At 37.2% G+C, this 23,264-nt stretch overlaps 4 protein-coding genes across 5 annotated transcripts; all 4 read right to left on the bottom strand.

The window, feature by feature from the left end:
* Positions 1-324: 324 nt before the first annotated feature.
* On the bottom strand, positions 325-4,618 carry LOC122512619. Its single transcript, XM_043628551.1, has 2 exons — positions 4,502-4,618; positions 325-4,303 (listed from the first exon to the last, which is right to left on the bottom strand). The coding sequence occupies exon 2, from the start codon at positions 4,229-4,231 to the stop codon at positions 794-796; it is 3,438 nt and encodes a 1,145-aa protein (XP_043484486.1). The 5' UTR covers positions 4,232-4,303; positions 4,502-4,618; the 3' UTR covers positions 325-793.
* A 1,049-nt stretch (positions 4,619-5,667) lies between these two features.
* Positions 5,668-23,223, bottom strand: LOC122512620. The gene is made up of 2 exons (XM_043628552.1): positions 23,209-23,223; positions 5,668-9,614 (listed from the first exon to the last, which is right to left on the bottom strand). Exon 2 carries the CDS (start codon positions 9,607-9,609, stop codon positions 6,211-6,213), a length of 3,399 nt encoding a protein of 1,132 aa, XP_043484487.1. The 5' UTR covers positions 9,610-9,614; positions 23,209-23,223; the 3' UTR covers positions 5,668-6,210.
* On the bottom strand, positions 10,126-14,945 carry LOC122512617. Its single transcript, XM_043628548.1, has 2 exons — positions 14,847-14,945; positions 10,126-14,555 (listed from the first exon to the last, which is right to left on the bottom strand). The coding sequence occupies exon 2, from the start codon at positions 14,512-14,514 to the stop codon at positions 10,405-10,407; it is 4,110 nt and encodes a 1,369-aa protein (XP_043484483.1). The 5' UTR covers positions 14,515-14,555; positions 14,847-14,945; the 3' UTR covers positions 10,126-10,404.
* LOC122512618 lies at positions 16,351-20,507 on the bottom strand. Of its 2 annotated transcripts, none has more exons than XM_043628549.1 (2): positions 20,374-20,507; positions 16,351-20,268 (listed from the first exon to the last, which is right to left on the bottom strand). In XM_043628549.1, the coding sequence occupies exon 2, from the start codon at positions 20,237-20,239 to the stop codon at positions 16,493-16,495; it is 3,747 nt and encodes a 1,248-aa protein (XP_043484484.1). In that variant the 5' UTR covers positions 20,240-20,268; positions 20,374-20,507; the 3' UTR covers positions 16,351-16,492. The 2 variants fall into 2 exon arrangements, with proteins under 2 accessions (XP_043484484.1, XP_043484485.1); XM_043628550.1 differs by having other exon boundaries at positions 16,351-20,260; positions 20,374-20,400.
* Positions 23,224-23,264: the final 41 nt, after the last annotated feature.

The following is a 23,264-nucleotide window of genomic DNA, read 5'->3' as shown; positions in this document are numbered from 1 at the left end:
AGTCATTGTAGTATTTCATGTTATTATCAAATGTATTATCTCGCCGTGAATAGAAATTTAAATAAAAATCGTGAATTGACAATGCGGTTTTAGAAACTTAACAATATTTGTTAGTGGATTATTTTTGTTCTTTTTGATTTAATTTAGTAAAATTTCGGAAGAGAACAAAAAAAGAAATCATTGACAATGGTAATTATTTAATATTTGTAATAAAATTAATGAAACAAAAGGAAACGGATAAATACCTCTAGGTTATTGGCCGGAGATATTTTTTTTGGTTTGATCAAGGAAATATCTTTTTTAAAAGTGAAGAAATTTGCAAAATTAAAATTTGTTAGAGAATTTATTTTTAGATCCTCTAGGACAATAGTTTGTTCATAACTTAATTTCTAGTCATTAAATCTTACAATCGCAACTTAAAATAATTTTCACATTCATTCAAAACACTCGAAACAATTGTGTATAGTAAAAGGGGAACATTGTCAAGGTTGGACCTTACAGTCAAGGTTGGCCCATTTCTGAAAATCGATGCGGATTATCGGTAACGAAGGGTCCAATAAGGGTTGGACCCCTTATTTAAACTGGGGTTCAACCCTGACTATGTCCCCCTATTTAAAACTTAATGTGACGCTTCACGGTGAAAGGGACTTTACGCGACAGAAACATTAGGCTCAGTTTTCATGCACTGAGCACTGTAGACTGAGTCTAACGTTTATATAGCTTAAGGTCCCTTTCACCATGAAACGTCAGCGTCACATTATAAACAAAATTAATCATTAAACGAAGTAAATAACTATTTGCCAATATCCTCAGGATAGAACACAACCGGTCCCTTCTTCAATTTCTCAATTTCCTCCATAATGCTCTTCTGTCTCAATTCCTTTGGTTCGTCGACATTCGTCATTTCGACCCTAATGCAATTTTGCTTAGCTCCCGATTCCGCTTCATCGACGTATCGCTCTATTTTATCAATATGAAATTTCGTACCAGGTAGTAAAATTGTCTCCTTCTCGTCTTGAACAAATAAATGTTCGACTCTAGCCCTAACGGTTGGATTATTGAAATTCATCACGTAGGTGACTCTCGTATTCACCGGATTCCCCCTCATGGAATAGGAAAGGGCAGTGTTCATCTCAGTCGAACTGGACGTAAACCTATTGAACTCGAAATCACCATTTGCTGATGATAATTCCTTCTCGATCGCCTCGGGTAGTCTCCGTTCACCGCGGAACAATTTCGTCACGTATTTTTCACCTGGATCCTCCGATTGTCGAATGGCGAGTTTATAAATTGCGTTTTTCATTCTACTCGTCTCGATTGTTGTTTCGCCCATTTTTCTGTATCCACTTCCACCGTACCATCGCAAGGCGTAGTAGTCCTCGAATCTAGCCGAATTGTACGCTTCCTTTTTGTGAAAATCGTCCAGTAGTTTCTCGACCGGTAATTCTTTGGCTATTTCCGGATGTATCGCGATTGGATAAAGAACGTTTATTTTTGTCCTTGCTTCTTCGATGGTCAATTTTGGGTTGTCTAGGGTTTCTTTGTATTTCAACTGAAAGAAGAGATCGGGTTCTTGGAGTTTGTACTTCTCGGCCCAGATTGGCGTCTTTAATTCTGGATTGTTCATCCACTCGCGAACAAAATTCATTTCCATTGGTGCATTTTGGGGAAAGTTGTAGTTACGAAGTTCGTTGGTGATTTCCCTTTCAGAGAGTCGTCCTTTTCTTAGGGCAAAGTCGATGGCTTCCTGAAATTGCTTTTTGGATCTTAGGGTCTGGACGATGTTCGTCAGTTTGCCACACTCCACCAGGGGGTCCACTTCGTTGCTGATCACATTTAGTTCAAAGGACCTTTCGTCCGAGATGATGCCTTCGTCCTCTTGGAAGTATTCATTGCCGATTATCGTCTCGTCCTGTAGGTTTAGCTTTTTGTAGGTGTTGTCCGATTGGACCACTAGGGGATACTGTTTTTTGCCTGGGTGGATTGTCCTAATTTCGATCCCCTTTAGGATTTTCTTTGTGGATCTTTTCTTGAGGCGAATGTACTTGTAACCATAACCAGCTTCCTTATTGTAAATACTCGTCACGTAGGTGTTCCTCCCGAATGTTTGTTCAAAAGTCCCAGTCTGCTCTAAGTAGTGGGTAAGAGTGTATTGCGCTTTGGTGATTCGGGACTTTATAGTCCGGGACACAGTGGCGAACTTCCGTTCCGCCTGGAGGACCAAACTCTTAATGCTCCTTAGTCCTGAGTTTCCGATAGTGAAGGCGAGTTCAAAACCCGGATCGATGAACCTAAGGACTTCGATTCCGAGCGTTTTGAAAGTCTCCTTGGTGAACAACTCCTCGAAACGGTCGAATTCCTCAATTAGCGACTTTCCGGTCACTCGCAGCATTGTTCGAATCGAACTCCTCAGCATTATGGTCCTAAGAGTTGTTTCCGTCGCCGAGAGTACCGACTTAGAGGCGATCTGTCCTATCTTAGCGACGAGAAATCCGAATTCCTTGGCGATGGGGATCAGAAATACGGCGTCTAAAGGACAGACGAATTGCGCTTCGGGAATATTTTCGGTTTTTATGTCCTGAACGCAGGTGTAGAAGGGGATTAGGGATAGACCGAAATCGACCCACCATTCCTTGCGGGTCTGGTCATAACCCTCGGCCTCGAGTTTTTTTTGAAATGTCTTTTTTCTGTCATTCGCGATTCTGGACCAAAGTGTCCCGAAAGATTCGTCGACTTTTTTCAGAATGGTTGGAAAATTGTTCGAACGGAATACTTGATTCAGCGGTAGATCCAAAGTTTTTCGGAACAATTCTGGATCGTCGGCCTCTCTGATTAAGGAAATGTTGAAACCCTTACGAACTAGGGCATAGTAGGTATAGGTATCACTGTCAGGTTGGTAGAACTGTAGCAAATCGTGGTCCTCGTCGACTAGTTGAACGGAATCGGCGACTATTCCCACACCACCAGAATAGTAGTACTGTACCAACCCTTTTGAAATTTCGACCCTTTTGGTGTCCATAAGGTTAATGAAAGCGTCTCCAAAGGCTGTTCGACAGTATTCCTTTTCGTATTTGTGGTATTTCTCCGAAACATCGGTAACCGAGTCTTCGAACAACTGATTCAGATCGTCTAGTTGTTTTCCGTCGGTAATGTATTTGCATTTGTAACTCTTGGGGTTATTCTTGTATTTGATGATTTCGGGTTCGATTTCGGCGTCTGTTAGCGTTCCACAGTTCATTTCGATTTGCTCCCTGGCCAAAGTGGTCCGATTCTTGAAATTCGACAAAGCCAGCGAGAACTGATACCGATAGTCCCTCTCGTTGTTCATCATCAGAAAAGCGTCGTTCAAAAATCTGAAAAGTTTCCGATAAGCCTTCTGCCAATGAAACGGACTACCCATGATCCCTTCAATACTAAACTTTTCCAGTGCCTCTCCTTCAGTACAAACATAATTAATCATAGCCGGTAGTGCGAATATCTTCAAAGCCGATTTATCCACCTTCTCAGCCAGCACCATCTGTTCAACCCCATGCGCTACTTCCACAAATTCCTGATACTCCCTCTCATCCCCTTTCGTTCCATTCCCACTCCCAAACATCGGATCCTCAATCTCCCCCATTTTGTCAAATTTCAAAAACATTTTCCCCGCCTGCGCGTAAATGTAGTCCACCGAAGTGATCTGTACATCCAAATTCTTCGCTCTGGGAAACAACGGTTCAATGAGATCAACATAAATTTGATTCACAACCCAATTTTCAATTCTTGAGTCCTCGCCATATTCGTTCTCGTACCTCAAGGACACCAACGTTTTCCTCATGTAATGCTCCAGGGATTTTAGCTGAACTTCTCCCGATCTCATCCGAACGATTTCGACAATAAATCCATAGACGTTGGTGAATCGGGAGAAGACGAGATTATCGACAATATGGTAAAACAGAGTGTTGGTAAAGTAGGGATCGGGTATTTCGTGCTGTTTAGCACCGTATAAGTCGGTTCCGTTTATCAATTTACGGGTTAGATGATATTTTCTGTGATTTAGACCGAATTCGTTCGTGGAATTGTCTTGAAAGATATAATGATACATGGCATTGACGACTGGGATCCGTTTATGTTGATCCTCTTTGTTTAGGAAATTCTCCGCGTAGAGAAAATCGCTGAGTGTGTTTAGATAGTTGAATATCGAGAGGACATGAACAGCCTCTAGGGGGCTGACGAATCCCGAAATTTCCATTTTTGAAAAATCCCTTCTTTTTCGAGTTAGAGAGTTTTTCTGAAAGCTGCTACTGCGAATTTTGAGCCCCACCTAGAAAAAGCAAATTGTACAATTTTTTTTTCTAAAAAGTTTTCTAAATAATTTTTAAAAAATTCAAGAGTTCCAGAAAGTACTTAATTTAAAAAATTATGCGAAATTATACAAAAGTATTCAAAAGTATAAGAAATTATAAAAAGATTTTAAAAAATTTCTAAAAATATAGTTTTTTCGAATAAAATAGTAACTTACTTTTCTCACTAAATTAATATATTTATAAATATATTAACTGATGAAAAAATTGTATTTTTAAAATACTTTAATTGAATGTGAGAATTTGGATTTTTCGTTTATACTTATACGAAAAATAATCTTTAGAAATTTATTATTTTCTGTTAAAGAAAAAAATTTTAACGTGCTTCTGATTCAATGACTGAATTAACATATAAATGGACAATGGCAATATGAAAAGTATTCAATGAAATTGAACTCTATAGTTCTGATTTATTTTTAACTAATTGTTCGCAAAATAATGCCATTGACTTTTTTTTTTTAAATAAAACATTTGTGATGATTTGATGAGAAAAGATGTTTTTTCCTCAAATTATATACACGGGCATTATCTTTCTTTTATTATATTTTAATTAAGACTATTACAAAAATTTCTTTTTATTTTATTTTTGTTATTGTTCATATTTTTTTGTGGGAAAACATGATTTTTTTAATAATAGAAAATAGATATTATTCCACATTGGTAATTACTTGATGATGCAAATAAGTTTGAGAGAAGAAAAATACAAATGATTTTTGTGATTTAAAAATAAACATGAACTCATGGTTTCTAAAAATATAGTAATGAATTAATGAAATTAAAGTTTTAAAGATTAGAAGATACGGTTTGGTTTGTAATTAATTTTTCTTCAGGTTTATTAGTTTGGTTTTAGTTCTATTCTTTCGTTCAATTCCCTTTCTTCGTGTTGTTCTTTTCTTCCTCTTTCTGGGGCCCTTTTCTGCTTAAGGTAGTTCTACAATAGTTTACTCACCGCCGGGAAAAAAATTCGATGCATTAGAATTAATTCCGTGATCCGTTTCTGCCTAAGGTACATCCACAATAGTTTTATTACCGCTGGGAAAAAAATTCAATCCATTAAGAATAATTCCGAGATCCGCTTCTGCTTAAGGTACTTCCACAATAGTTTTCTTACTACTTAGGAAAAAAATTCGGCGCGTGGGAAATAATTCTGTGGTCCTTTTCTGCTAAAGGTACTTCTACAATAGTTTTTCTTACCGCTAGTTTTTAGGGGAAATTACCTAAGATAATTTCCCTAGATTCGGCAATGATCCTGGTGGCATGTAAACTTACGAAAAAGTAGAAAAAGGAAAAGTTGGAACAGAGAAGGTGGAGTAATACAATTACATTTCGCTAAATATATTTATTTATATGCAAAGAAAAGAACAATTTTGACAAATATTTATGTTTCCTAACGGTGGGTTCACATGAGAACCGCATTTAATACTTTTTTGCGGAGTTTGAGGTCCCTTGATTCTCTCAGTGTACTTGATGGCCGTTTTCGGCACTCGCCTCGGGTTAACGGTGATTGGTTAGATCAAACAGAATGTTGTTGATAATTGGATAATTGTTAACTCGGGGTTAATCCTGGGTGAGTGCCGAAAACCGCCGATGATGAATTCTTAGGAGATGTAGGACAAATTGACTCAGAATTATAGGAGATGATCGACAACTTGATCCAGAATTATTAGGAGATGTTAGCATCTTTAGGAGATGTTCCCCAACTTGCTGCAGAATTATTAGGAGATTTAGGAGCATCGTCTGATGAAGCATTTTTAGGAGACATATTACTATTTGTTGCAGCATTATTAGAAGATGTAACGCAACTTGCTGCAGCGTCCTATTGGTTCATCTAACATTTCCCTTCCTAGGAAAGGAACGATAATCGATATTAGTTCTCAGCAGAAAACATCGTGTCGGTTTTTGAAAGTTTTCGAATTTCCTCCATAAGTTTCCGTTGACGTTCAATTTTCGGCAAGTTCCCCTCCACACATGTCATGTCAACTTTAATGAAATTCTGCTTAACACCAGATTCAGTTTCCTCGGACCATTTTTTGACATTATCAATATGGAACTTTGTACCCGGGAGCAGAATTGTCTCCTTCTCGTTCAGTACGAACAGATCCTCGACCCTAGCTCTCAAAATCGGTTCCTCGAATTTCATATCATAGAAGACTTGCGTACTACCTGATGGTCCAGTCTTTGAGTATCGAACCGCAGTACTAGGATCACTTGTCGTCGAGGTAAATCTAGTTAACTCGAAATTACCCCCAACATCCGATAGTTCCTTTTCGATAGCTTCGGGAATTCGTCCCTCGCCACGATAGAGTCGTTCGGCTAATACTTCACCCGGCTCCTCTGATTGTCTAATCGCTAGGCGGTAGATTGCATTTTTCATCCGCCTCGCCTCCGGACAGTCGTCCGCCATTTTTCGGTAGCCACTCGAACCGTAATTCCGCAGTGCGAAGTAGTCCTCGAAGGAAACTTGCTTATAGGCTCCCTTCGTCTTGAAGTCGTGGAGAATTTTGTCAATCGGTAACTCCTGGTACAACTTTCGGTAATTGTTGACGGAATACAGATTTTTTATTCTTTCCGTCGCGTCTTTCATCGTCAGGTCCGGGGTGTCTAGCATTTCTTTGTATTTTAACCTAAAGAATGTGTCGGGGTCGGGAATTTTGTATTTTTCGGCCCAAGTGGGGGTTCGAAGTTCCGGATGGTCAAGCCATTCATGAACGAAATTCAGTTCTGTTTTTCCGTTTTCAGACGGGAAGGCGTACTTTTTGAGTTCTTTGATAACGTCCCCCTCTGGTAGCCTCTTGACAGCGTAGTCGACGGCAGTTTTTAGGATCTCTTGGTTCCCCACCAAATTCCGAAAAACTTTGCCCACTTTCTCCAGGTTACCATCCACCGTATCTATTTGCCAGTCTTCCAAAACCGTTCCCTTCCGTTCCAACCACTCGTCTTGGATGATAATTTCCTCCCCGAATTCTTCACCAGCAGGATTGATCCTTCGATACTGTTTCTGATCATTTTGTGCTCCTTTGAATACAACCGGAACTTCGGGACCAAATTCGGAAAGCTTTCTCAAATCTGCCGAGTTGCCGTTCGATAACTGAATGTATTTGTAACCCTGGCCGGATAGTTCCTGACCCAGTTCTTGACCCAGTTCCTGACCCAGTTCCAGACCCAGTTGCTGACCATCAGCGAAGGTATTCACGAACACTTCCCTTCCGGACCAAACGCCGACTTGTTTTTTACCAAAACCATTTTGGGAATACTTCAGAAGCTCCATTACCCTGTCGAACGAATTCGAAGTTCTTTTTTCCAACAGTCGGATGAAATTTTCAACCGAACGAAAACCGCCCTTTCCGATTAGGTACACGAATTCGAATCCCGGATCCAAAAGTCGAGTTACCGAGAGACCCAGACTCTGGAAAGTCTTCAATTCAAAGAGGGCGATGAATTCCGTCACTTGTTTCGCCAAAAGACTTCCGCTAACTTTCAGGGTCGATCGCATGGTCGTCCTTAGCGCCAGAGTACTAAATGTCGTCTGTGACAGACTTATCAAGGATCTGCTGACACTTGATACCATTTTACCCCCGACGTTCATAGCGGTACCCACGACCGGAATCAAAAGTAGGGTATCAATCGGACATGCAATGCTGGCCGAAAGTTTCCTGCCCTCCTTGACACTGTTAACACAAGTGTAGAACGGTATCAATGACAGTCCGAAGTCCTTCCACATTTCCAACCTGGTTTTATCGTAACCGGACAATCGGAGGGTCTCCCGAAAAAGGTTCGATCTAGTCTCTGCTAATTTTTTCACAAAAGTGTCGAACGTTTCGTTTGTAGATTTCATCAGCACGGAGAAAATGCTATTTCGCAAGCGTCCGAGTCTACCGATCAATTTTCTGCGCAGTAAATTTGGTCTTTCGGTGACTTCCAGGAGGGTTAGCCGATAGCCTTTTCGTAGCAGTGCATAGTAGACGAAGGTTCTATTATCCGGATAGTAGAATTCGAAGAAATCGTCCGTGGGTTTTATTAGCTCGGTGTGGGATTCGTTGAAACCAATCGTGACGTAGAAGTACTTTTTAAAAAGACCTCTGCTGATGATGACGGGATTTTGAAAAGTGTTTCCAAACACCTCTCGACATGCTTCTAGTTCGTAGTTGTAATACTTGGTTGTTATATTGTTGACGATCTCCAGGTAACGTTCGTTCAGGTTGTCAAGAACCTGAACCCCATTTGGACAAGTGGATTTTTCGGGTTTGTTCTTGTATTCTTTGACTTTAGCCCCCATTTCGTTTTCTGTTAACGGAGAACAGTTGCTCTCGAGTATTTCCCTAGCTAATGTTGTTCTATTCCGATAATTCGACATCGAGACATAAAATTGATAACTCGCGTCGTTTTTCAATTTCTCCGTCTCTAGGAATGTTTGGTTCAGATAGGAAAACAGATTCTCGTAAATTTCGCCCCAAAATTCGGTCTTGGTCACAATGTTAACGATGTCGGGAAATTCAAGTTTGTTTTTCTGTTTATGAACGTAGTAAATCAGGGCTGGGAGGGAGAAGATTTTCAAAGCAGTCTTGTTCAGTTGATTGCCGATTACGAGTTGTTCCACAGCGTGAGCTAATTGGATGTATTCTTGTTCTAGGTTCTCATCGATGTTCGAATTTTCGTCTTTCGGCTTGTTCGTAATTTTCGGCTCCGCTAGAAATGATCGTCCGGCTTGGGAGTAGATGAAGTCGACTGATATGATACTGGTGTCATTTTTGACCAAGGGGAAAAGTGGTTGGATAAAATCGTCAAAAATTGAGTCGACTGTGGATTTGTCAAGTTTCGAGGGGTCGTTGATTTCGTTTTCGAATTCCATTTGCAGGAGGGAAGTCTTTAGGTTGGTGGTCAGTGAAAGGAGTGATTCGTTCGGGGACCTACGAACCGTTTCGGCTATAAAGCCATAGATGTTGCTGTATTTTTGAAAAACCAGGGATTTAACGATGTAATTCAGTAGAGTGTCGACGAACTGCAAATCCGGCTTTTCGGTTCCCTTACTTCCGTAAAGATCACTTCCGTTTAGGATCCTACGAACTAATTCGGTTTTTCGAGTGTTGGTATCATTATTCACATCGTCCTGTAGATAATGATAAAGGGAATTTACTATCGGAATTTGTTTATGTTGATCCTGCCGGCTCAGATAATTGTCGGCAAAAAGAATATCGTTCAGTATGTTCAGGTAACTGTAGATGGAAATTAGTTGCACTGTCTCCAAAGGGTGTCTGAAGTTCTCCATCCTGTCTGTAACAAAGAATCAATTCATTTTCCCTTTCTAATTGTAACTAATCCTAATTAATTAGAATTTTTTAATTAAAAACTAAAATTATTATTGTTAAATTAACATTTAAGATTAAAAGTAGTTTGATGGAATTACCCCGACGCTAAGAGGAAAAATCAGGACTATTCCTTTTGCTGAAAAAAAGTTATAGTGAACTAACTTCAAAATATAATATTTCTCCAGAAAAGTTTCTACTTATTTATAAGTATCTTGCCTTTGAAGATTTTAGTATCGTTTCTGTAATTTATTCCCACATTGGATATAAATTAACTTCATCGGTATTGTTACTAAAGTAATTATCATTAATATGCAGAATACTGAAGGCTAATTTAGGTGATTAAAAACCAAACGGTCTAGTACTATATTGATACAATTGTGATTTATGAATTCAAAGTATTTTCCAATTTACATAAATTAAAATTTTCGAGGCAAAAGAAAGGAATTATCGGTGGGTAGATAAAAAGTGAATTAAATAGATGGATGTTTTTTTATTCTGTTATTTATACATTTTGTTTCTAAGATTAGAAATACACTGAATAGATTGTTTTCCATCAAGGTTGATTCAAATGTTCGTAATGTTCCCAATATTCTAATTTCTATTATTGTCCCTTCAGTTAACATTCGTTAATTGTATTATGAATCCGTTTTCGTTGTACCCTAATTATTTTTTTTACTTTCTTGATAAGTTTTGAATTCTGGTTTTGTATATACCAGGAATTAGTGTATTACAAGCAAAATTATTTTTCCCCAAACCTAATCCACGTAGAAAACCGTTTTCGTTTCCTTCAGTTTACCAATTTCGGCCATTATTATTTTCTCCCATTCGAAATTCGTGAAAGTCCTCGTGTACTCTAATTTAACTCTTAATAATTCCGCATTCATGGAATTATCATCTTTTAATTTTTTCACACTCTTTACACGAAACTTCATGCCCGGTAGAAGTATCACTTCCCTTTCGGGTAATCCCGTCAAATATTTGACATCAACTTTTGGAAATGGTTCGGGAAAGTAAATTTCGTACAAAACTCTCTTCAGTTCATCATTACCCTTTGAATTCAGTTCGGTAAACATTTTCGCGATTTGGATATCTTCGGATGTTGCCGTGAATCTAGTAAGAATATATTCTTCTTTTTCATTGTAGAGTAATTCGTGAATTTCACTTTCTCTTCTCACTTCCCCTCTGAATAGAAATGTCTCATAATTTTTGGCCTCATCGTACGATTGACGTAGTGCAAGTCTGTAGAAAGCATTTTTTATTCTGTTCGTACGATCGGAAATTGTTGTCATTTGCCTATAACCACTGCCAGCGTAGTCGCGGAGAGCGTAAAAATCTTCGAATTTCATTTGTCTGTTTATGTGCCTATCGTTAAAATCTTCAGTCAAATGTTCGGCTGTTAAAAGTTTGTTTGAATCACTGTCACTGAGGGTATTTAGTAAGTGAATTTTTTTTTGCGCTTCGTCCTCTGTTATTTTGGAGTCAATTCTCTCGTTGAATTTCAGTTCGTGGAATATTTCGATTTCTGCTATTTTGTATTCATTTGCCCAATTCGGTGGTTCTCCGGTTTTGATCCATTCGGTTACGAACAGCTCTGGAGTTTTTTCATCCACAAGGGAATATTTTGATAGTTCGGCTACTACATGTTCCTTGATGAGATTTGCCGAGAGTGCTAGTTTTATTGCATTTGTTTCATGTTGACGTTTATCGGCCAACAATTCAGTTCTTGTACATTTTCTTGGGGATCGTTTCCTTCTGCCGGAGAATTTACAGTGGAAATTGGAATTTTGATTCTCTTCCCAACGGAGTTCTTCTATACGTTCGTATTTTAGGTGTAGGTGTTTCTTTTTTATTTTTCCTGTGAAAATGTTGATGGCTTGGAAATTTTTCCCCTCGCTATCGAAAACGACGGGAATTTCGTTTTTGTATTCGTGAACTTTTCTTAATTCGACAAGTTGATGGTTGGGGGGCAAATAGATGAACTTATAACCGTAACCACTGTTCCCCTTGGTTGACATTGTTTTTACGTAGACATCCTCATTGTCAATTGTGTCAATTTTCCGTACCGAGTTCGTTAGGATTCGTTCGCACTCGACTAGCATTTCTTTGAGGATTTTGAAGTTTTTGGAATACCTAAGAGCTTTGATCAAAGTGCCGATTGTTCCCAACCCTTTTTTTCCGATTGTGAAAATAAGTTCGAATCCCGGATCTACAGAGCGGAGAAAAGACAGACCTAGTGTTTTGAATGTTTCCTCAGTGAACAATTGTGAAAAACCGACAGATTCGGTTAGCAAAGTTTGTCGTATTGCACTTCTTAGGCCTAATGACACAAGTGTTTTTTCCGCAGCAAATAGAGTCGATCTGCTGGCTATTTTTGCGAATTTCTGAATGAAGATGCCAACTTCGCCTAAGAAGGGAAGCATAAATAATGTATCGAGGGAGCAGGTTAATTCCGCTGATTTGAAATTTTCGGTTTTGAATTCATTAATGCAGGTGTGAAAGGGAATTAGAGAGAGTCCGAATTCCGTCCACCATTCCCTTGATGTTTGATCGTAGCCTTTTTCCAAAAGACTGTGGTTGAAGTTTTTGGTTCTTTCCACCGCTATTTTGTTTATCAATGTTTCGAAATTCTCTCCTTTGCTCTTTATTACATCGCGGAAGTAATGCTCCTGGAAATTTTGAAAGCGTGAGAGGTCTAATTTTTCTCGAAATGAGTCTGGATTGCATTTGATTAGAGTGGATTCTGTTGGGGAAATGTTTGGAGTTGTAGAAGCAGGAACATCTGATGCAGAATTATTAGGAGATGTTAGGGTACCATTTGATGCAGAATTATTGGGAGATGTTAGAGCACCATTTGATGCAGAATTATTGGGAGATGTAAGAGGATCATTTGGTGCAGCATTATTAGAAGATGTAGCACAAGTTGCTGTAGCATTATTAGAAGATATAAGAGAATCACTTGATGCAGTATCATTAGGAGATGTTAGAGTACCATTTGATGCAGCATTATTGGGAGATGTAAGAGGATCATTTAGTGCAGTATTTTTAGGGAATATTTCACAACTTCCTACAGCTTTATTAAGAGATGTAAGAGGATCATTTGGTGCAGCATTTTCAAGAGACGCACCACTACAATTATTAGCAATTGTCGAAACACTATTTGAATTCCTCCCATTAGGGGTACCAACAGAACCAGTCGATTCTTCACAACCAACAACACCATCACTTTCTTGAACCAAAAACAAATCGTTGTCTCTCCTAACAAGAGCATAGTAGACAGTCGTTTCATCCCCAGGAAAGTAGAATCTAAACAAATCATCCGCATCCCTCACCATTTGAGATTCACTAGTTGAAAGACCCATGGTTCCAAAGTAATTATTCACAATTAATCCTCTAGTTATTTCGACGTTGTCAGCGTCTAACTTTCCAATAAGTTCAGGACCAAAAGCATCCCTAATCGATTCCCTCTCATATTTCAGATATTTCTCCGAAATCTTGTTAACCTCCTGCTGGTAAATATGGTTCAAATCCTCTAATTTCTTCCCCATCGACTCTTGGGTCCTACACTCGTAATCTTTGGGGTTATTCTTGTACCTCAGGACCTCTTGCTCCAGATTCTCTTCCTCTACCATTGGGCATTCACTTCTAATCATCTCCCTAGCCAATGTTGTTCGATTCTTAAAATTCGACAGTCCCAAATAAAACTGGTATCGATAGTCATCATTCCTGGCCTCTTCCACTTCGGTGAAGGTTTTATTCAGGTAGGTAAAGAGCATTTCGTAGGCTTTCATTCCAAGGGTCGAATTATTCACTATATTGTCTGTAGTTAGTGATTTTATTTTCTCTTTCTCTTTGAAGACGTAATTCAGAAGAGCTGGAAGTGCAAAAACAGTGAGGGCTGATTTGTTAATTTTTTCTGATGCTCCTAATATCTCGAGTGCCTGACCTATCGCAATGTACTGGTTGAATTCGTCATCGGAAACACCTGTTGAATCATCATTATCATCATCAGCATTATTAGCATTAGCATCATTAGCATCATTATCATCATCAGCATTATCAGCATTAGCATCATTAGCATCATTATCATCATTAGCATCATCAGCATTATCATCATTAGCATCATTAGCATCATTATCATCATTAGCATTATCTTTATCATTGTTATTGTCATTGCTATTGTTATGATTCTTGCTGTTCTTTTTGTTACCATCATCAGTTTCGACACTCGACAGTTTAGTGAGAGATGAAATTCCAACAGAACGAAGAAACGTCAAACCAGCTTGAGCATAAATATAATCAACCGAAAGTATATCCATTTTACTATCACGTTTTGGAAACAATGGAAAAATGATATCCCGAAGAATGTGAAAAATTGACAAAGATGTTAGTTTTGAGTAAGAAGCTTCCAGATTACCATCGGGAAAATTTGCATCCAAAAGTGTCAATTGAATTGTTTGGCATAAACCATCAACTGTCGTTTCATTCGATTTGCGAATAATTTCAGCTAGAAATCCATAAATATTTGTGAATTTTCCGTGAAAAACAAGGGCAACTATTATCTCGTTAAAAAATACTCGAACAAAATTCTCATCTATTATCTCATGATCTTCGCCTCCGTACAAATCACTGCCTCTAATTATTTCTCTAATCAAATATATTCTCTTGTCCGAATAAAGATCATTTGTAATTTGATTAGTTTCAACTGATAAATAATCAAACACTGCATTAACAATTGGTATTGGTTTTAGTTTGTCTTCAGCCTTCAAATAACTTTCCCGAAACAAAATATCGCTCAATGTTTCTAAATAATTGAAAATTGAGACAGTTTGAACAATGTTGAGAAAATTGAAATTAGTCACTTCCATTTTTTTCTTTTATTGAACTTGTTATGGTTCATCACACTCGACTGAAAATCAAAAAAGAAACATTTTTATTTATTTTCAAGGCAAAATTATTTTTAATTATCGAATTAATATTTCGAATATCGAATAATATCACTGAAAATTAAAAGATAATTTTTTTTTTCTAAATTTTAGTGTCAAATTTATCATTATCATTAAAAGATTAAGAATTTTTAATTTTGAAAAGAATATTAGAAAAAGGAATTTGTTTTCAAAATTTGCTCTTTTTGTTTTTAACATTATTAACTTTTAACTTCCAATAGAATTCTTTTGATAAATACACAAAGAGAACATACCTCGATATTAAAAGAATTGTGAAAAAATGTCGATTTTGAATTCACAGAATACAATGTGTTAATACTTATTTGCTAGTTGTAATTTATCTTTACGATAATTTTATATTAAATCATTATTTAAAGTTGATTGTTAAAAAATTTTTTTTTATTTGAATTATTTCAATTTTATTGAAGCAATTGAATAATTATTATTACAAAAATATGTATTCAGCTGAGTATTCATAAAAAATTCTTATCGTCTTCGCATAAATGACTTTGAAATTTATTATTAGTTTTTACTAATTTGTAAATATATATAATTTATTACTATAACTTTCTGTTCGCTTTCTGACAATGGAATATATTTTCTATATAGACAAGAAAATTTAAATTTTAGAGATTAATCACCTTTATTCGACCTTTACTCGTGCCGTAGAAAAATTATACTGGGTAAACAAAAATTTGTCTCATGTTATAGTTTGCTAATTTTTAGTAGGAGAAAACGTTAGGAAGTAAAAAATTAGAAAGGGCTTTTTTGTTAAACTTATGAGAAATTTTATTTATTTACAAGAATTTAGATAATTACAAACGATGAGGAATAAGGAACTAGGTGATTAGGATTAGAAACTTGTTGATGAAGAATGTTTGGAAGATGTAGGATTAATTGATACAGAATTATGAGCGGATATAGTTGAACTTAATGAGGAATTTTTGGAAGATCTGAAAGTACCTAATGCCGAATTATTTATAGTAGGATCTGTAATTGGCGATCCACTTGTTGCAATATTTTTAGATGTTGTATTACTAGTTGCTGATGAATTGTTAGGAGATTTAACAGCAGCTTTTGATGCAGCATCCTTAGCAGATGTAGAACTACAATTCTTATTAGATGTCGAAACACTATTTGATGATGAATTCTTAGGAGATGTAGCATAGCTTGATGAAGAATTAATAGCAGATGTCGAAAGATTAATTGATGCTGAATTTTTAGGAGACGTAGCACAACTTGCTGCAGCATTAATAGGAGATGTTAGAGTACCATTTGATGCAACAACTTTTAGAGAAGTACCCCAACTTGATGCAGCATTATTAGAAGATGTAAGAGAATAATTTGATGCAGCATCATTAGGAGATGTTAGAGCACCATTTGATGCAGAATTATTGGGAGATGTAAGAGGATCATTTGGTGCAGCATTATTAGAAGATGTAGCACAAGTTGCTGTAGCATTATTAGAAGATGTAAGAGCACCATTTGATGCAGAATTTTTAGAAGATGTACCACAACTTGCTGTAGCATTATTAGAAGATGTAAGAGAATCACTTGATGCAGCATTATTAGGAGATGTTAGAGCATCATTTGTTGCAGAATTATTGGGAGATGTTAGAGCACCATTTGATGCAGAATTATTGGGAGATGTTAGAGCACCATTTGATGCAGAATTATTGGGAGATGTAAGAGGATCATTTGGTGCAACATTATCAGAAGATGTAGCACAAGTTGCTGTAGCATTATTAGAAGATTTAAGAGCACTATTTGATGCAGAATTTTCAGAAGATGTAGCACAACTTACTGTAGCATTGTTAGGAGATGTTAGAGCACCATTTGATGCAGCATCTTTAGGAGTTGTAAGAGCACAACTTGCTGCAGCATTAGATCTAAAAAGATCCTATTTAGGCGAGTCTTTAGCATAAAACACCGTATCCGTCTCCATTAATTTTTTAATCTCCCTCATCGCACTCTGCTGACTCCTAACTAGCGAGTTCTTTGCCAGACTCAATTCAATATTCATATAATTCTGCGTTCCGAATTGCATCTCCCGCACACCTCTCGTCACTTTATCAATCCCGAACTCCATCCCCGGTAGCAAAATCGTCTCCTTCTCGTTCAGCACAAACAAATGCTCCACCCTAGCCCTCAAGTACGGTTCCTTCATCCTAATCGTATAAATCGCCTTTGTTTCTAAAGGACTAACCGTTTCCGAATAAATATTCGCTGTCTGTAGATCAGTCGTCGTTGAAGTGAATCTATTTATCGAAATACTCTCCCTGTCCGGTCGAAAATCACCCTCGAGTATTTCCGTTCTTCTCCTCTCGCCTCGAAATAATGTCCCCACACATTTCTCGCCCGGATCTTCCGATTGACGAACAGCTAATCTATAGATGGCATTTTTCATTCTTCTCGCCTCGTGGGAATTCTCCGCCATTTTTCTGTAGCCATTAAAACCGTAGTTGCGCAATGCGTAGTAATCTTCGAAAGTAGCATGTATGTAGACTTTCTTCTTTATGAAGTCGTCAAAAACCTTGTCTATCGACAGTTCCTGGTGGAGTTCCTGATAATTGCTGCGAGGGTACAGTTTCTCTATTCTGTACGACGCTTCCTTGAAGCTCAGTTTTGGAAAGTCCATGAACTGTTTAGTCGTCAATGTGTAGAAGAGCTCCGATTCCTCGATTTTTAGTGGTTGGGCCCATTTCGGGATTTTTAGGTCCAAATCCTTGGACCATTCCCTAACGAAGTTCAACTCCGTTTTCTCGTTTCGGGAGAAAGTGTATTTTTTCAGTTCGTATCCAATTTGCTTTTCGTTGAGTCTTCCTTGTTTCACCCCGTAGTTGATAGCCTCCGCCAGGAACTGCTTTTTCGGTCTTAGATTCTTCACTGCCATCGCTAGAATATTACCACCTTCTAATAGTGCTTCACTACTCTGGCTAATTTTCGGCAGTTCGTAACTTTTCTCCTCGGAGACGACGAAACCCTCCTTGTCCACAAAATACTCCTCTCCGATTACTTCTCCCATTAGATCGTTTTTTCCAAAATCCACTTTTCGGTAAGTCTGCTTAAGATCACAAGATTTTTGGGGCAGGAGGACAACTTCCTTCCGGCTGGGGTAGACCGTTCGTACCTCGGCCAATTCGCCATTCGATAGGGGAATGTACTTGTAACCATAACCCGAATTTCCGCCTAAGGAGTTGATGTACATTGGCTTTTTGAAAACGGTTCCGATTCTTTTCGGAAAATTACGGAGTGCTTCAAGGGTTCTGTCGAGCATATTCCGGATAGTACGGAACGAGGCCAAGTGAATCGTCTCCAACTTCAGGAGGGTTTTTCTAATCAAGCTGATACTTCCCTTCCCCAAACGGAAGAGTAATTCAAAGCCAGGATCGATGAACCTAAGGGCAGTCTTGCCGATTTTTTGAAAAGCCTCCCTGGTGAAGATTTTGGAAAATTCCTTCACCTCCAGGATGAGAAGTTTACCAGTGATGCGTAGGGCGGTTTTCAGGGAGGTTCTCAGTGTGATGGTCCTCATGGTGGTCTCGGTTAGACTCACCACTGTCTTCAAAGCGGTTGTAGACATCTTACCGGCCAGGGAACCGATTTCCCCAACCAGGGGGATGAAGAACAGGACGTCCAGTGGACAGAAGATACTAGCTTCGAGGATTTTCTTCTCCTTGATATCCTGAACGCAGGAGTAGAACGGTATCAAGGAGAGACCGAAGTGCTTCCACCATTCCGTCTTCGTTTCGTCGTACTCGACCTTCTTTAGGTTATCCCCGAATTTTTTGGATCTTTCCCCAGCTATTCGGGAGAGAAATTTATCGAAGTCTTCATCGCTGGTTTTCATCGTTTCGGGAAAGTATTTATCCTTCAGGGTTTCGTCATCGTCAAGGCCTAATTTTTGCCGAAATAGTATCGGATTAGTACGTTCTTCAATTAGCGTCACGTTATAGTTGTTCCGAATTAGGGCAAAGTACAAAAAAGTCTCGTTCTCCGGTAGGTAGAATTCGAATAAATCGTCCGAAGGTCTGATTAGTTGATGGGCAGAGAAATCGAAACCAAGGGGATAGTGAATCAAACCTTTGCTAATGATGACCTTTTGTCGATTCATCGTCTCTATGAAACTTTTCCCAAAAGCCTCTCGACATGATTCCTTCTCGTATTTTTCGTACTTTTCCGTTACGTTAGCTATTAGGTGTTGGAAATTAAGGTTTAGATTTCCCAGGACCTTGCCATTTTTACAGTGATAGCTTTCCGGATTATTTTTGTAATTGGTGACTTCTTCATCAATTTTCGTTTGGGATGGGCAATTGATTTCGATTGTCTCCCTGGCGAGTGTTGTTCGATTCTTGATGCTGGCAAGTGCGAGGTAAAATTGATAGCGATGGTCTTCGTTCTGCACTTTTTCTATTTCCAAAAATGCCTCATTTAGACGGGTGAACAAATTTTGAAAAGCTTTGGTCCAAAGTTCCTGACTTTCGAAGAGTTTGGCGACATTTTTTGAGGATTGTAAACTTTGCCTTTGATTGTAAACGTAATTTATGAATGCAGGTAGGGCGAAGATTTTCAGAACTGTTTCGTTGATTTTTTTTGCTAGGACTAGTTGTTCGATGGTGTGGGCAGTTTCGATGTATTCTTGAAATTTGTTTTCGTCATCGTCGTTATGATGATGATGATGATGATGACCATCACTATGGTCATGATAATTAATGTCAATATCGTTATCTTTATGATTATCATCATCATTATCTTTAGCATTACCATCATCATCTTGATAGTTACCATCATCATCTTGATAGTTACCATCATCATCTTGATAGTTACCATCATCATCTTGATAATTACTATTATCATCATCATCATCATCTTGATAGTAATCATTATCATCTTGATAGTAACCATCATCATCATTGAAATAATTTTCGTCAACATTCTGATTAGATGGACCATTCGTAGTAGATGGAAGACCACCAACCTTTCTGCCATCTTTCTCCAAATTCTCCAAACCCTTTTCCTCAAAATTTGCCCCATCACCGGAATTCAGAAACATTTTCCCCGCTTGAGCGTAAATATAATCCACAGACGTGACCCTAATCGTAACATTTTTCGGTTTTGGAAACAACGGTTCGATAATATCACTAAAAGTAGAATAAACTGCTCTGGATTCCAAAACCGATTGTTTGCCATCTTCGTTGTCGAATTTTAAACCAAAAAGCGAACGTTTAAATCGTTGCATTAAATATTGATAAGAATCGTTATCAACCGATGACAAAATGTCGCCGATAAATCCATAGACACCGGTGAACTTTTCAAATACAAGTGAACTGACAATGTACTCTATTAATTTGTCAACAAAATGCGAATCTGGAATTTCACCATCTTTTGCTCCGTAAAAATCGGTGTTGTTTATCAGACTCTTTGCTAGATGGACTTTTCGATTTTTGTAATCAAGCCGATGATGTAAATTTATATCGTTAGTGTCGTCTAGATAATTATAGAGAGCGTTGACAATTGGAATATGTTTATACTGATCTTCTTTGTCGAGATATTTTTCAATGAATAGAAAATCACTTAGAGAATTCACGTAACTGAATATGGAGATTATTTGAATTGTATCCAAAGGACTGACAAAGGTGACGTTCATTTTCGTTATCTTCACTTACTTCTGAAATACTTAAAAAAGAAATCAATTTAGAAAATTTTTTCTTTCTCTAGAGACTTAATTCTAGAAAATAATAATTTTTCAAAAAGAAAATTTGTTAAAAAAAGGAGTCTTACCTCTTTTTGATGGAGACGATTTTTTTTGCTTCTTCACAAGAAAAGATTAAGAGCGACACATTTATATTCCTTCTCTTCTTTTTCATTTCAATTAATTCTTTTGTTAAATTATTTTTAAACGTTGTTTTTCAATATTTTTGTATTAGAATTCACCTTTTTGTTTCTAGAAATATTTTTAGTTTTTTTTAAATTGAAATTCAATAATGGATTAGTTTAATACAATGTATTGTGGAGTACAAACATATTTTTCTTATCTTTTCGAATGTTAAAATAAATGATTAACAATATCAATTCCGTTTTCATTGAAACTAATGTATAATTATTGAATTGCTTTATTCTAAATTGCAAAATAAGTCTAGAAATTCTGTAATAGCGTTAATTTAGTGTGATAATTATCGTCATTGAGAGGCTAAATTTAGAATTTTGGAAAAGAAAAAAAAGGTGCATGAATGGTAGAGAATGGAATTAGTTTAGTTGGAAATGGTAATTAAGAGTAGAGTGAGACTTTTATTAATTTTTTTATAGTCAACTTTATTGTTTGATTTTAGTAAATTTGGGGAATTATAATTTCTGGTTTGACAATAAATGAAGCGACATTGTTAATTATTATCGGATCCCACTCCAATTTCCAACCTTCCACTTTCCACTCTCACTTCCTACAACGACTGTCGACCTTCCACTTCCTACTTTCACTTTCCGCTCTCACTTCCAACACCCTCTTCCCAAAGTGTGAGTGTGAAGTGAGAGTGGACGGTGGATGTGGGCAGTGGTTATGGGAAGTGAGAGTGGAAACTGAGAGTGGAAAAATACTGTCTCGCGCCTACTATATACTCGCATGGAGAGTAATACGTTGAATAAAATTTAATTGAACTGTCATTGGCTCGAATCCAGTCCTTTAAAGCATTCCAAAATTTTATGACTCTTTTCCGAGCTAGTGTGGACAATAATTTTTCGAAATTTTTAGAGTTCAATTTCATCCACGATAATTCTTCTGTCTCCATGGCTTTGTCACCGTCGAGGCCTAATTTCTGCCGAAATAGTGCAGGATTCGTACCCTCTTCAATTAGCGTCACATTGTAGTTGTTTCGAATTAGCGCAAAATACAATCTTGTCTTGTTCTCCAATAGGTGGACTCTAAACAAATCATCTGATTCTCGGAATTGTTGACGATAGAAGGCTTTTGAAATGATAACTTCTTGGCTACTCATCATGTCTCTGAAACTTTTTCCAAAAGCCTCTCGACACATTTCTATCTCATACTTTTTGTACTTTTTCGTGATGCTAAACAAATATTCTTGGTAATTTCGATTTAGATTTCCCAGGGATTTGCCATTTATGCAGCGGTAACGTTTTGGATGGTCTTTGTATTTTTCAACCTCCTTGTCAATTTTATTTTGTGTTGGACAATTGTTTTCGATTGTCTCCCTAGCGAATGCTGTTTGATTTTTGATGCTGGAAAGTGCGAGGGAAAATTGATGGCGAATATCTTCGCTACGCTGTTTTTCTATTTTCAAAAACAAATTTTCAAATGCTTTGGTCCAAACTTCTTGATTGTTGCTGAATGTCACGACATTTTTGTAGGATTGTAGACTTCCCCTTTGATTGTAAACGTAATTTATAAATGCAGGTACGGTGAAAATTCTCAGAATTAATTCGTTAACTTTTTTTGCCAGAACTAGTTGTTCAATTGTTTCGACAATTTTGATGTACTTTTCAAAATTGTTTTCATCATTAACTTCATCAATAACATCATTTAAATTATATTTATCTTTTTCATCGTCATCATCTTTATCATCATCATCATCATCAGAGCATATATATTTATCATCATCACATTCAAATATATTATCATCATCACGATCATTATAAAAATCATCATCATCATCATCGTAATCATTATTAGGGCATTCATCATCATCTTCATCATCATCATCATCATCATCTTTATCATCATCATCATCTTCATCATCATCATCATCTTCATCATCATCTTCATCATCGTCATCATCTTCATCATCATCATCATCACTATCATCTTCCCCCAAATTCTTAAAAACCATACCTATCAAATGTGGAGCACTTAATTTGAAAAACACTTTCCCGGCTTGAGCGTAAACATAATCCAGTGACGTGACCCTAACCGAAGAATTTTTCGGTTTCGGAAAGTACTGTTCGATAAAATCTTTGAAAATCCAATCAATTGCTCTAGAAGTCAAGACCGATTGTTTACCATCTCCATTATCGAATATTAAACCAAAAAGAGAACGTTTTAAATGTTGAATTACATATTCGTATGAATCGTCATTTTCCTTCGACAATGTTTCGAGAATAAATCCAAAGGGACCACCAAACTTTTCAAATACAAGTGACTTTAGAGTGGTATTTACCAAGTCGACATAATATATTTGAGTTCCATTTACTTCGTAATAATCGGTGGTGTTTTCTAGATTCTTTGCCAGATGGATTTTTCGACTTTCATAATCTGGCAAGAGATTATTATCGTTAGTGTTGTCTAGATAATTGTAGAAAGCGTTGACAATTGGAATATGTTTGTGCTGATCGTTTTCGTCGAGATACTTTTCACGGAATAGAAAATCACTTAGAGAGTTTATGTAATGCACAAAATAGATAGTTTGAAGTGTCTCAATAGGAGCGTAACTGGGAACGATCATTTTCAATATTTTCACTTTCTCCTGATTTATAAAATACCCAAAAGATAAAACTAAATTCAGAAGAAAAAAAATTTTTTTGCTCTGAAAACATAAGACGTAGAAAGTATTTATAATTTTTTCCGAATAAGAAAGAATATGATTTAAATAAAGAACGATGACTTACCTCTTTTTTGGTAGAGACGATTTTTTCTTCTTCAAATGAAAATTTAGAAATGGCCT

The sequence above is a fragment of the Leptopilina heterotoma genome, unplaced genomic scaffold (genome assembly GCF_015476425.1).
Source record: "Leptopilina heterotoma isolate Lh14 unplaced genomic scaffold, ASM1547642v1 Lhet_123, whole genome shotgun sequence".
In the NCBI taxonomy this organism is placed as follows: Eukaryota; Metazoa; Arthropoda; class Insecta; order Hymenoptera; family Figitidae; genus Leptopilina; species Leptopilina heterotoma.
This window is presented reverse-complemented; position numbering and strand designations above follow the sequence as displayed.